At 47.5% G+C, this 14,210-nt stretch overlaps 1 protein-coding gene across 6 annotated transcripts in view; it reads right to left on the bottom strand.

Annotated features, from left to right (window-relative positions):
* Window positions 1–6,406: 6,406 nt before the first annotated feature.
* The window catches only part of CAB39L (calcium binding protein 39 like), a 61,384-nt gene continuing 53,580 nt past the window's right edge, over window positions 6,407–14,210 (bottom strand). For 5 of the 6 annotated variants that reach the window (XM_041467046.1, XM_041467045.1, XM_041467043.1 and 2 more), the window contains one exon: window positions 6,407–8,266. In XM_041467046.1, the coding sequence (XP_041322980.1) occupies window positions 8,087–8,266 (180 nt within the window). In that variant the 3' untranslated portion in view covers window positions 6,407–8,086. Of the gene's footprint in view, window positions 8,267–12,553; window positions 12,783–14,210 lie in introns of those variants that run through there. The other variant, XM_041467047.1, reaches the window with a different exon arrangement.

The raw sequence follows: 14,210 nt of genomic DNA, 5'->3' as shown, positions 1-14,210 counted from the left end.
GGTTTCACCTCCACCTGGTTCCAGTCCATGCATTTAGACTGAGGGCCCAATAGCCAGTGGAGTGTATTACGGCTATTCCTACAGTTAGTTCTCCTGTTAAGCTGAAAGGAATCCACTCAATGCCCTCCAAGGCTGGCTCATGTTGCAGAGCCACATATAGTATGTAAGGAGAGATGGGAGATGCCTTTCAGAAGGGCTCTTGAACTTAAATGTCATTGTAGTGAGCAGTCAGTGGGACACAGCCAGGCTGGCAAAGGGACAGGCTTCCCAGAGCCATGTTTAATGTGGGGACTACACTGAAAAGCTTTGTAGTCCTCTAAATAGGTTTTTTTGTTTCAGCCATTGGGCCTGCAAACCAGACTCCAAATATCTGGCTTTAATTTGTTGGATCCAGTAAGTGACATTGCTTGGAGAATAGGAGAGCAAAGAAGGCTGATGGTATGTGCTGATTTCAAGTAGATCTGGGTTACTGTTGTGTTGGGTTAGTGTGGCAAGGTTTTGGTAGTGGGTGGCTTCTGGGGTTGGTTCTGTAAGATGCTTCCAGAAGTTTTGCCCATATCTGACAGATCCAATGCCAGCGCCAGCTCAAGGATGGATGAAGCTCTGGCCACGGTTTGTTGGCAGGACTTGTGACCCACAATGGAGCAGTTCATGAAGAACTGCAGCCCGAGGAAGGGATGCATGTTGAAGTTCATGGAGGACTCTCGCCCGTGGGAGGGACCCCACGGGGGAACAGAGGAAGACTGTGAGGAGTCCCCTCCATGAGGACGAAGGAGTGGCAGAGACAAAAGTATGGTGTCTGACCACAGTTCCCATTCCTCTTCTCTCTACGCTGCTGGAGGGGAGAAGGTAGAAAATTCGGGAGTGAAGTTGAGCCCGGGAAGAAGAGAGGAGTAAGGGGAAGTTTTTCTAAGGTGTGTTTATTTCTCATTACCCTGCTCAGATTTGGTTGGCAATAAATTAAATTAATTTCCCCAGCGCGGCTGCCCCCGCCAGCCGGCAAAGGAAGGCCGGGAGAGGGCGCTGGTGTCAGGGAAATGGCCGGGGAGGCCGTCCCGGGAGCGAGACCCAGGGAGTGCCGGGCTCCACAGGGATGCCGGCACTCGCGGCGTGCCGGTGCCGCTCAAGAGCAGCTCCAGCTCTCGTCTGCAAATACAATTTGTGCTGTATTATTTACATATATTGTATTAGTGCAACAAATGTCTTATGGCTGGATGTGTAAAGATAGTGAGGCCACACTCTTTCCAGTGGATCCCAGTGACAGGAGCAACGGGTACACACAAAGCACAGGGAGTTTCATCTGAATATGAGAAAAAAAAAAATCTCTATTGCACGGGTGACGGAGCACTGGAACAGACTGCCCAGATAGGCTGTGGAGTCTGCTTCCCTGGAGACACTCAAAACCCACCTTGGTGCAATTCTCTGCAACCTGTTTCTGCTTTAGCAGAGGGGTTGGACAGGGTGGTCTCCAGAGGTCCCTTCCAACCCCAACCACTCCGTGATTCTGTGATTGTGACTGGTACCCAGAGAGTCCTGCTGCTGCGGACAGAAGAAGACAAAGGTGTGCTGATGGTCATTATAAATGTCAGAACACTTGAGACAGCTCAAAGCTCATAAATGGGAAGAGGAAAAATCGTGGCTGGCACATCTGCTGTGTAGATAAAGGGCCTTCTCACTTGATGTGCAGCAGCACAGGCTTCACCGTGCTTGGGCTGGGAGCAGACATGCAGATGAAAATGCTGAGCATGGTTTTTTCCCTGGGGTATTTTGCAGTGTGACGTTTATATTCTGCACCCCAAGTATCAGCTGTTTGTACAGGAAATTTTCCACTTTGATTTCCCAGGAAGCCAGGCTCTGCCTCAGGACTGGGTGGTTTCCCGTAACTACAGGATCATTGTTGGAGGGATGGGGTCTGTTCCAGCTTCACTGTGTTCCTCAGTGGCACAAGACAGGTATACTAAAAACTAAGCCTGACTTTTTCCTCCTTATTTGCCCTCGTTGCTCAACTATCTGTACTTTGGCTCCAGTGAGATCACCTCACTGCTTTGCCAGTAAATTTTCCACCAGGGCAGGTAAATTTCTAACTTGGAGGAAAAACAAGGGGTTGAAGAAATGTGGGGAAACCATGAAGCACTTGGACAATAACTTCAACAAGAGCCAGGCCTCTGGGACACGTCACACAAATGCCAGCACAGACACATTTCCTCCTCCCCAGTGTTATTTCAGAACTACCTGAAAGACGTATGTAAGATAGTGTGAATGCCAGTGCATTCACCTTCACTTAGTCTTTCATTCCTATTGTGGGGCAAGACAGATTTAGCTAGAGAAAACAAAAGCCAGCAGGAAGCAGAGGAGCTTAACTGCATGGCTAGAAGTGGTATGTATTAGCAGGAGAGCTGGGTTGGAATGAACATATGTCTCTCCTCCCTCTGCAATGCCTGCTGTCCCCTGGGACATCCTGCTTTCTTGCCTGCTAGTCCCCAGTGTCACTTTCCTTTGAGTCTTTGACAGGAAGGCTGTCAGCACACAGCAAGAACCTGTTCTGTGCTATGAGCTAATTGTGACTCTGCCCTTGACGTTCCTTGGGGCACAAGGCGAGTTCATCTGTGAATATAAATTTTCCCCCACACCCAGCTCTAATATGGGGAAGAGATGCCTTTCTCCACTTCCCCCATGGGATTTCAAGAGCCCTGCTCCTTGCAGGCTCCCACTTGTTCCAGGCACACAGAGCCTGTTGGGCATCTGACCATCTGCCTGAGCAAAGGCTGGGTTTGTTTGCTCCCTGCTGGCTGCCAGGGCAGGGCTGTGCCGGGGTGTGCCGAAGAGCCAACCCTGACTGCATGTTTGCACAAACAGATGCAGCGGGCTCTGCTTTGACAAGGGTATTTTTAAACCCACTCCAAACGCTTGTCAAGCCAGCTGTTCTACAAGGGAGTTGAAGGGCATTGCCAAAGCTGAGTGCCAGTAGAGACAACGTACCCAGCAATTTGGAAATAAAGGGCCTCTTCATTGAGTAAGGCACTTCATGGTCCCAAAGACAAGGTGCTGTCTTCTCCGTGCACTCAGAAGAAATAACTCTATTCACTGGCATACTGGTAGCTCTTCCCAGGAGAGCTGCTTTGGGGATTTGGGTAGGTTTTTTTTCTTTAACTGTGAGGAGCTTCGCTATGATGCCATGGCTGGGCTGGTGTCTGTCCTGCAACCAAAAAACTGTTCCTGCCTGTCACCTTGATAGGCAGGTGCTGGTTGTGTCCAGCTTGTCAATGCTCAACATGCTGGAGGTGTCTGCTGGCACAGTGTGGCAGTTAAAATACACGTGTTACATTTTTGGCCATGGGACCATGACATTTGGAAATTTCATTCCCAAATCTGTGCTTGGTGGAGAGAGTGGCTCTGAAGAAAAGCACATCCTATCCCATGGCCCTGTAAGCATCACTACCAACGTGCAGAACTGGGGTACACCGAGGGAGGGAGGAGGCTGAGACAGCGTGGGACACCTGGCCATGCCTGATGTGCCGCACCGCAGCAGGGCTCTGCAGTCTCGCAGACAGCGAGGGCAGCGCGGGCCTTTCCTGGGCCAATGCTCAGCGGCAAAGCCCTCCTGCGGCTGCCAGAAATAAACACATCGCCCCCGCAGGGCGATGGAAACAGCCACGGGGCTCTTGTAGCAGTGGTGACGGTGCAAGGCACGCCGCTGTCTCACAGGATGACCTGGCACTCCACCCGTCCCTGTTCCCAGTGCTCCGTCATTCCTGAGCCGGGTGGGGGGAGCTGCTGGCCATGGCTGGCGCTGCAGCCCCCGCACAGGCTGTCCCCGTGCGGCCGCTCCATGTCACACAGCCTGAGGTGGGAAAGGTAATTTTTACCGTGGCTTTGGAAAGCCCCTCTCAACCAACGCCATAGGACGGGGGTGGGTTATTTGATTGTTTTTCCTCCTCTCACATTCCTGGAAAGAGAGGCCAGCTCAAGGCAGGCGGTGTGGAGCAGGACCATGAGTCAGGAGGGTTGGGCTCACCGCCTGCCTCTCCCTGGGGTGCTTGGGGGAGCTGGACCAAGTCACAGCCCTGTGAGACGCTTGGCTTAGAGCAGAGCTACATGGCCAAAACTGCTAATCTTGTTTTGGGTTTCCCCTTAGCCTGATCCCATGTTGCCTGCCCAGCACCAACTGTGCTCAGAGCTGGCTTGGGCTGCTGGTACCTTGTGGTACACATCAGACCGTGAGGGATTGGAGGCTTTGCTGGAAGCAAGGCTTCCCTTCAGCATGTGCTGGGATGACAGGGACTTTAGCTCCTTCTCTTCCCCAGGCACAGCAGCTCTTGCTCACAGGATTGCCTCTCACCATGGGGCTGAAACTCCCACTGGAGGTTCTGGGACACCTTATACTAGTCCATGGAAACCCGCATCTCTATGCAACACTTAGTCAAGGAGTGGGGGAGTTACATACAATTCCCTTTTATGTCACAGAGACCAAAACCTGTATCCTCTCTGCCTCAACTTTCACTGCCAGGCATAAGATGTTCTGCAGGAAGGTGTTTCCTGCCAAAATGTTGAAGTCCTTCTGCTTCAGAAAGAGAAATGAAGCATTTGTTGGCCCGGCGAGAAAGCTTCTCTACTGACCAAACACCACTGCACCCCTTGGACAGAGGCCTGGGCTCTCTTAGCCCTGCTCCAATTTCACAAGCAAAAGCAAAGCACATGCTAGAGAACAAATGGGATCTGGATCTCCTCTCCCTCTCATGAGTGCTGTTATCATTAGATAACAGCAGAGGCCCAAGTCATTCTTTCCTTCTCATCTGGGCTTGTCTCTGGAGAATGCAGATTAAGAGGCTCAAGCGGTCTTAACGCCCACATTTGTGGAAGGCCAGAGTCCTTGGCCTCTCCCAGGTTCACACCTGCTGCTGTACACACCAGGACACTCTGGGGAGTCTGTGGCTGCTTCTAATCAGATTTTCCTGATTTCAGCACAAGCTGCCCAAATCCCATGACAGAAGCTTGTGGTGCAAAGATTCCTGGCTCTCTGCTGTATCAAATAAGGTTTGACATTGCAGCATCCTACATCGTATGTTGGCAGAGATTTATTCATGCGATCCAAACCCCCGAATGCTGTGTGCAGAATGGAATGGAGAGGCTTCCTCCAGCTTCTTTATCTTTCCAGTTTACAATCTTCTTTCCTGCCTTCACTCTGATGAACGACATCCTGCAATCACACAGCTCCCTCAGATAGTAATTTCAGATAAATTGTGAGTTCCTGGTGGGAGCACTCCCTAAGGCAGAAGAACCACCTTGACTGAATTCACCAAAGGAAATTGGGAGTTCTGTCATTATTTCAAAGTCACATTAGAAAAGACCTCATTTTCATTTACTTAGGGATGTGTCCCTACCTGCTGTGAAATATTACTATGGTGCTTAATTTCATCTTCACCAGTTTTTATGCTTTTTATGCTTTCAAAGATCTAAGCAAGTTGAGCTTGGGGAAGACTCTACTTTGAGATATGTTGTGTGATCTACTGCAGGACCAGCTTCTGGTAAGACAGGCTGCAAGGGCCTGGCATGTGTCGTTTTACCTGTAAGACCACTTCTTCCCCCTGTTGCAGACACACACACAGTGAGCCCTTTTTCACAAGCCCTCCTTACCCCTTACTGTCTCATGTGGTCCAAAGACTCCTTGCCCTGGAAAAGGCTTCCTCTGCAGGGCTGGGGCCCATCACTGTTCCCTGTTGGCCTGACACATCTCTGCCCACGGAGAAACCAGGGTGGAACCTCGCTCCTCGTGTTACCACCATGTTTGGATCTCTTCAAGTGCTCCTCTGTGTGCAGACCATGCGGACAAAGCGCTCCCAGTGTGACCCCTCACGGACTCTCTGGGCACCTCTGTGTGGGTCACGCTCACTTCGTCAAGGGCAGGCATTCCCCAGCAACACACCAGGAGACACTTTTTCCTAGCACGGGCTGGAAGCCCAATGTTCTCATGTGACTCCAGAGGCTGAGGCAATGGACATGTGTCTCTGTGTTAATCCAGCCCTGGAGACCAGCCCCACCCCAGGAGCTCAGAACACAGCCAAGCACCCTTCGGATTCAGGCTCCAAATCTCAGAGGATCAGACTTAAATGACTGGCTCTGAGGACTCCGATTCCAGAGATGCTCCCTTATCGACCTGCAAGTGACCACTGCCAGCAAACACCACCCGTGGGTTGGGGTGAGGCTCATGGCTGGGCTGGGGCTGGGGTTGCCAGACCCCTGCCAATCAGGGCTGCAGACATGATGCTTCAGAGAGCATTGGCTTTGAAGGCAGTGCTCATTTCTCTCCATCTGCTGAAACAAGCTGGCAAAGGAGAGAAGGAATTTAGCACTGTATGGAATCTGGCTATCCAGAAAGGCAAGAGAGACAAAACCCCAGAGACAGAAGTAAAGAGTGATCAGTAATCATGCCTTTAATAACTTGTAAATAATTTTTTTTAAATTTCAGGCTACTAAGATGTACATTTGTTGTGTGTATCTGGCATCTGAAAAAAAAAAACGAGACCACAATCGGTTCTGTTTCTTCCCTTTTCTAAAGCACATAAGTTAAAGTATCAGTCATCTCAATATACAACAGTTTAATGAAAGAAAAGGGCTTGTTCTGTTTTTACAATTCAGTGTCACCTGTTACCTGAAGCATTAGATAGACTTTTAGCTAGAGAACTTTCTTACAGCAAATAGGAAAACTCAGAACTTAGGCTGTCCAGAAAAATTCAAGAAATTTCCACTCCCTGCTCTCAAACTACACTTCCTACTAAAGCATCAGAATAACATTTTCCTGTTAGAAAACAAAAGACCCCAAAAACTCTTCAAACACACCAGGGAAACACTGTCTGTACCATAGAGCTTATTAAACTCAAAACACTAAAGGTGCAACAACCTCCTCTTCCACAACTTAAACACAGAACCTGAATTCAGGTCAGGATGAACAAGGGCAGAAAATGCCAAACTACAGGTGGCCTTTGGTGCCTGCTGCTGCTCAGTGGCTTCCTGAGCTCAGTATCCAGTAAATGCTGTCAGCTGTGGCAGCACCTGCAGCCTCAGGGACCTCAGCCCACACAGCAGATCTGGCTGAGGCCTTTTCATGATTTCCTTGCTGAACTTAGCTCAACCCCGCCTTGCATAGCCAGGATTGGAATTCATATGGAAAGACACTAAGGACCCTCCTCTCACTCTGGTGCTGGGGCTCATCCCTTGTCACAATTCAGCCAAGTAGCTCTGGCAAGCACCCAATATTCTTGACCATGGATGGTTTCTGTAGGTGTCAGATCACTTTATCAGCAATACAGCATGGCCTTTGATGGAGGGGCATTGCCCTTGCCTCTTCCCATTACGGGGCATGTAAGCACTGTGTCCATGGGGCTGCTCCTCATGACACTGCTGGGAGCTGGTAGGAAAAGCCTGTGCTCTAGCACAACATAGAGCACACACAGGGAAATGGGACTTAGGCAGAAACAGCTCAGATGGCTGATATATCCATCCGTTTCCCAGCACTGAATAGAAAACGTCTGATCTAGGCGGGAAAAAAAAGATGAAAGAATACAAAATGAAGCAAAAACGTGACCTTTACTGCTTTTTCGTCTTCCATAGTTTTGACTGAAGAACCTGACCTATAAGTGCAGCTAACTCCAGAGACCAATGTACTCTTTCACAGTCTTGTGTGTGTGCAGCACTAGAACAAAGTCACAACTACAGGTGTGAAGGAACAATGTCACAGTCCTCAGAAGACCTGCTCTGTGCACTTGCCAGTGCTTGAGTTTGCTGATAAAGTTAAGCAAAGAGGTTCATTCTTCTTGAGCACAAAAAAAATCTGTCAAACCAGCTTCTATTACAGAGATTCTAAACTGACATAAATAATTATAATCTTGATTAAAAATAATATATTATTCTAGATTTTTGGTTTTTTAGTTCTCATGTAAAACCCCTATACTCTTGACATCTAGGAACAAAGACAAAATAAAAACCAGGCACTTGCTGTGCCTTCTCAAGCACTATTGTGGTGTTTAAGGGACACAGAGGAATTCAACAACTGAGATTAATGCCTACAGTGGAAAACAAGAGGTGTTCTTCATGCCGTTGGCTTTTTCAAGTCTCGGATTTGCTTAATCAGGTAGTTCTTCTCATCAGTGAATTGTTCGTCGTCCGTCCTTTCTTTCTGGAAATTGCTCAGAAACTCAATTAGCTTGGGTTGGTTTTTCAACAGGATCTCCACAATAGGCTGTGTTTTGTTTGGACTGGCCACAAAAACCTAACATGCAAACAAAATCAGGCACAGAGAGAGAGCAAGGGGGTGGGGACAGATTGAGAGAGAGAGAGAGAGAGAGAGATAGAGGAGCATCAGTCACAACATCCCCATAAGTTACTTTCTAACAAGGCTGGCAGGCAGGTACTCTACTGCTACACACCTTGTCCCAAGGCAGTCTGACAGGAGTTCAAACACATTGGTTCGACAGCAAACTGAACCAAAACTATGCCCGCATGGGGTATCGCTTCCCTTTCACTTTGCTCTTTGGTGATAAAAACTTTTGACTGTAAATCCAGCTGTTAGGAGGGAGCTATCAATTCTCAGCCTCTTCCCACCCACAAGACAAATACACAGAAATCAATTATCAGGAGAACAGAAAAGCTTTGTGTCAGTATTGATATCATTTCCGTTTTAACCAGGCCTAAAATAAGACTTGCCAGCTTTGTTTTGGTTTGGAAAAATATGTCAGAGGCCTCACTTCCCTCTGCCTAATCCATTCATGGGAGCATGGAAACAGCAGCAGGAGCAGGAGGATTGTGGTGTGCCCAGCACCTTTGCAGCCCTTGCTGACCAGAGGAGGGTGACAATGCAGGAAGGTGATGTGAGACACAGATACTCACCTGGCACAGCCAGCCCAGCACTGTGGGCTTACTGGCCTTCTTCAATGCTCTGATTTTTCCTCCTGTCATTGTTAAAGCTGCACTTTTCCAGCTCTGAACATGACCCCTCATGCCACAATGCTATTTCTTTAACATTTTCTCTGGGTTAAGTGCAAACCTAAGACTGGTTGCAAAGGCCAGCGGTGAAAGGCTCCTTCAGGGACCTCGGGATGCCACAGAGATGGGACTCTCTTTTCTGGGATGTCGCCCAGGAGGGGCAGATGGGGCAGGGACTCACATTGGGAACACACGTGCAGCTCACCCTGACCACCCCAGGAGCAGCTCCCACATCTGGCTCACACCAGGGTTACCATGGCTGGTCAACAAACAGCGCCTGAGTGCTTGTGCAACGACAGAAATAACTCCAGTTATTCTCTACCCGATGAGAAGAAATTAAGGATGGACAGAACTGGAAAGCGTCCAGTTTCCCTCCAAGGCTGTCCAAACCAGAATGAAAACAAACATCTGCTGACAGTACAGAATGGCATGTTGTCCTGCCGAGCACGGGCAGCACCACCGCTGGCTCCCGAGCTGGGGCTCTTCTGCAGGTCCTTCTGCCTCCCCTGAGGTTGTGCCCACAGGAAAACCTGGGCCACATCCAGCTGCTCAGGGAGGAGCTGTGCTACCTGCTGAGAATCGTGCACGCTGTCCTGGGGGACTGTGTTACAGCCTCTTGTCCCTAAGACAACACCTGGTAAAGGCTGGGGCAGGGTTCAGATTGCACCCACCATTAGGCTTCATACTCCAAAATCAGAGGATGTTACACAAGTGGTGGGGCAAATGCCACATCAGGGGAACATGTGGAAGGAATGGAGTTCAATACACACCAATAGTACCCCACTAAGCACTTCTGCCCAAACAGGAATCTTCAATTTTTCATTTCACAAAGGTGAGACAGAGCATCTACTCTTAAACCCTGGCATCCTGATGCTAGAATAGTCTTAATCTCTGTCTATGCTTTTGTCTCCTCTGGATCCCTCCTCCTCAGGCTTCTCCTAAAAGCCCCTGCTGCAAGGTACTTTGCCCTCTGCTGTGCAGAAAGAGCTGCAACTTCTGCCATGCTGGGGGAACAGTCCCCAAGTGTATTACAAAGTTTTCCTTGATCTGATGTCCAGGCCATGGCCCCAGTGACAATACACTACCTACAGTTATTCACACAGGCCTCCACCTTGCCCTTCTCTAATTACCCTGAGCTATTTTCTTAAATGGTTCCTTTTTATTCCCACTTGCCACTGAAAAATTCTCAAGTGCAGCACTGACAGCCCCCAAGGATCCCTTTTGAGCAGCCCCTTTCCTGCACGATGCCCGAAGTACTCACAGGGCAGCCTCGTACCAGGGACACAGCTGCCTGTGGGTGGGATGGCCAGTTCCCAGCTCTCACTACACCTGAGGCGCTCTCAGCAGCTGCAGCATCTGAAAGCAGCATCTCCTCCTTTGCAAATAACTTTGATACACTGCTGTTGATGCATTGGTTCCCCTTAGACTGGGAGAAAAAGGGTTTGGGGATGTAAATATGGACGTGCTTTACAGCTTTCCAGTCTGTGCTTTATCTACATGAATATTGAGATCTCCTGAGTATGGACATGTGGCTCTGGATGAGGCTGCAGCACTTCATGCTCTCAGCTGGAGCCCCAGGATGCAGCTCCCTGTGTGCTGACCTACAGCAGGTGATCATGCTGATGGAAGCTGGATACTTCCAGGATTTGGACTATGATAAGCCCCCAGTCATCTGGAAGAGCTGGCATGGGGAAAAGCAGGATGTAAGCCTACAGGTGGGGATTTACAGGTCTTCATAAGAAATTTTTGTTTTGGAGTTCAGGTCACCCTTGGTGATGAGGAGAAGCCATCAAATACACTGGTAAGACCTCCATGTTCAGAAATCATCTGATAACAATGCAAATGGAAACCATCAAAGAAGGCCTGACCTTGAAGTGCTGAACATCTTCCTTTAATGAATATTAGGCCTCCCTAATATTTATCTGAAGGGTGACTCTCAATATGAAGAAATCTAAATAATTCTTGTTGTAAAAGCTCTCTGCTCTGCAAACGGAACTGGAAGGTTGGTGGTAAGCCTAGTAAATAGCATTTCACATTGGACCTACCACTGGTATTACCATAGCAAATAATAAAGAACTTCGTTTCATAGAAGCCATCACATCCTGTTTATCTTCCTGCTCAACTATTTATAGATTACAATCTTCCCCTTGCAAAACTGGCAAAGTGAACATTCAAACAAAGATCATCTCAACTGCCAGTCTTGCTCAGTGTCAACAGGGACTCGTAAAGAGAGAATGTTCAAGGACCAGAAAATTCCTGAAATGTTATTCAACACTTTGGCTAAGCAAACAAAATCAATTCTGTCAGTATCAACTGACCAGTTTCACAGAGCCCAGGGGTAGGACCACCACAAGACTATGTTAGAAAGGGTCCCACTCATTCAGAACTCTGTGTTGGCACAGAGTAGGAGATCAGTCCCTAAAACCAGAAACATTATTAATGCATTCTGGAACATTTCAACTAAAATGAAGTTGGATCAAACCACAGAGAACTTGGTTTCACCTGTGGTTTTATTATGAAAAGATATATGTTCTAGAGTACTAAATTCAGATAGATAAGAGAGATGGAGACCCAAAATAAAGACAGTACCCATTTAAAATTCCAACTCTAAATATAGCTATCTAAAACAGAAAAAGCTCCATTTCACGAGTATTTGTGAAAGACCTGGAATGAAAATCAACTCCAAAGCTTCAAAAGTTGTCCAAAGTGCAATAGTTGTTATCTTCTCCATTAAAAGTCTTTATGTATTTCTTCAAACAAACATTAAAATAACTTGATTAGAGATTTTGACCTTATTTCCTTACAATTAATAACCAGGCATTACCACCTTCTGGCGCAAGAGCAGAGCAAGAGCAATTATAGGATGCCCTGGACTGAGTATTTTAGGACTTGCTCTGGGGTCATGCACAATGTCACTGTCAGGACACTGCACACACAGAACACACACGGTTCATGCTGCTTATAGCACAATGCTTCACATAATAATCCTTGTCCTTTAGATTATCCAGTGAGAAACAGAGAGGACACATCCCCACAAACACGGCCTCAGCTTCGTACCAAGAGCAAACTGTCAGTATGGTCAAATTATGTGAGGCCGTTTGCAGAGCAAGCTGCAGGAGGTAGCTCATAATGTGCAGGAAAGAGAATGGAAAAATGAAACTGAGGTCACAAAACACTGTGTACCCATTCTATTTTTAGATTTAAACAGTAAAATACGTCTTGCTAAATGTCCCCTTAAGAGCAAGAAAGTCGCATAATCCCAGCTCACTGCTACAGGGTGTTTTCCTCAAAATTAGCAAACTGTGTATGTGAAATCCAAGAGAGCTGTTCCTATCATTTGTTTTTGACTGGGTGAGGTTAGAAGAATCCCTGCACCATATGTCTGAAAGATACAGCCTCCCCTACAGACAGGTGAACTCAAAGTAGGCTCCACTAATGGAACACATCACAAACCCACCACAGGCGCTGGAGAGCCCTTCCCAACATTTGATCCCCAAAGTGTGTGCACTCAAAACTGACGTCTCTCCACTGAAATCACTGCAGAGAAGAACTGGTGACTCTCAAAGCCTACCACTCTAAGTGATCCCCTTGGATTTATTTATGAAGGAGGAGGGAAGGGGTGAGGTCTGTTAGCTTTTCCTCATTATTAAATACTGGTAATCCTTATGCGTACGTTGCCTGGGACATCCAGTTTTAGAAAGCAGCTGCAGACCTTTAGGATGGTGCTGCAATGCAGAAGGTCCATTTTTTTCAGGCAAAAAAAAAGAGAAGAGACTGGAGTTATGAGGAAGATCAACCATCACCTAAGTGGAGAATAGAAAAAGGCACAGCAAGTGAACACTCTGTCTTCATTTTCCCACCCACAGTAAATTGGATGAATTAAATATTCCAGAGCCTGGGGGTATTGGCATTTTCAACCACAAAGTGTTCCTCCAAAATAAGTTTGCACTAGAAGTGCTCATCACTTTAATCTCTATCTCACAGTTTCAAATCTTCAATAATTAGAAATTTCCTCAGGCAGTAAGAGTCACAAGCCTTTTTTTGGGTCAACTAGGGCACAGGAGCATTGGAATCTGGATGCTTACAAAACAAACACTTTTTCATTTCAACTGTGTCTAACTGGTGAAACATCTAAATCAGGTAATTTAAACCCAAATCTTTTGGCAGCTCAGACAGAGCAGCAAGTATCCACTTCTTAGCAGACCTTTGATTCCAAATCACTGTGGTTAGTCTACTGTAATTTCAGCCAGGACTGCATAGGTATTTTGCAAGCATAATTTAAAAATGCAGGCACAGTTCAAAATTTATGAAATTAGAAGCTGAGGACAAGATTCCTCTCCCAGTCACATTAACATGGAATATTAGAGCTGACAAGAGAACTGGGCTGAGGGACACAAACCCAGAAACAGGAGGCAGGGACGCTGCAGAACTGGGCACAAACAAACTTAGAGACAAAGCCAATCTTTAAATACATAAGGATTTCAGTAGTTCTCAAGAAGTTAGAACTCAATTTAAGAAGTGAAATCAGAGGGAAAAGAGCTTCTCTGACCCTCTCTACAAAGCTAATTCACAATGCAATTTCCTGTAACAAACCCGGTAACAACCCTTTCCCCTAGGGAGGAGTTGGATGCTGCTACATCCAGGCAGCCCAGATCCTCAGTGAGGAGGATCCTGAAAGGGTGTTGTGGGAGCTGCTGCGCCTCTACAGTTACTCTGTAGTGTGCTGCTGGAGGTTGTGAACCAGCAATTTCCAGCTGATCAGGCTCTGCTCTGAGTCTGCAGCTCCCCCACCACGAGCTCTGTGCATGTGAGGCAGTGTGAGGAATGCCATGGGAATGCCTTGGCCCTGCTGAAATGCTGCTGACTGGCAGCACTGGAAAACACCAACAACATCCCATGGAGGTGTCTGAGGACAGAGTCTGGCCCTTTGAACTGAAGAGACACAACACTGCTGTTGCTCATGGTTTGTTCTGCTGGCACTCCAAGGTCCAAGCTTTATGTCCATATGCCAGCAACTGCAAGTGGTCAAGCAAGGATGAGCCTGCAATATCCCCACTCTAACTGGAAATAGGATGCAACATACTGGAAGAGAGGAATAGGAAGGCAAAATGGGAGGAACAGCAATGTGTGACATTGTTGCATACTGGAATCCTTTTACATCATTCCAAGTCCTTTTGAATGTCACCTAAAATAAGTGAAATCAGCCATTCCCAAGGCCTGGTCCATGTCTA

The sequence above is a fragment of the Pyrgilauda ruficollis genome, unplaced genomic scaffold (genome assembly GCF_017590135.1).
Source record: "Pyrgilauda ruficollis isolate IOZ18807 unplaced genomic scaffold, ASM1759013v1 scaffold20, whole genome shotgun sequence".
Taxonomy (NCBI): domain Eukaryota; kingdom Metazoa; phylum Chordata; class Aves; order Passeriformes; family Passeridae; genus Pyrgilauda; species Pyrgilauda ruficollis.
This window is presented reverse-complemented; position numbering and strand designations above follow the sequence as displayed.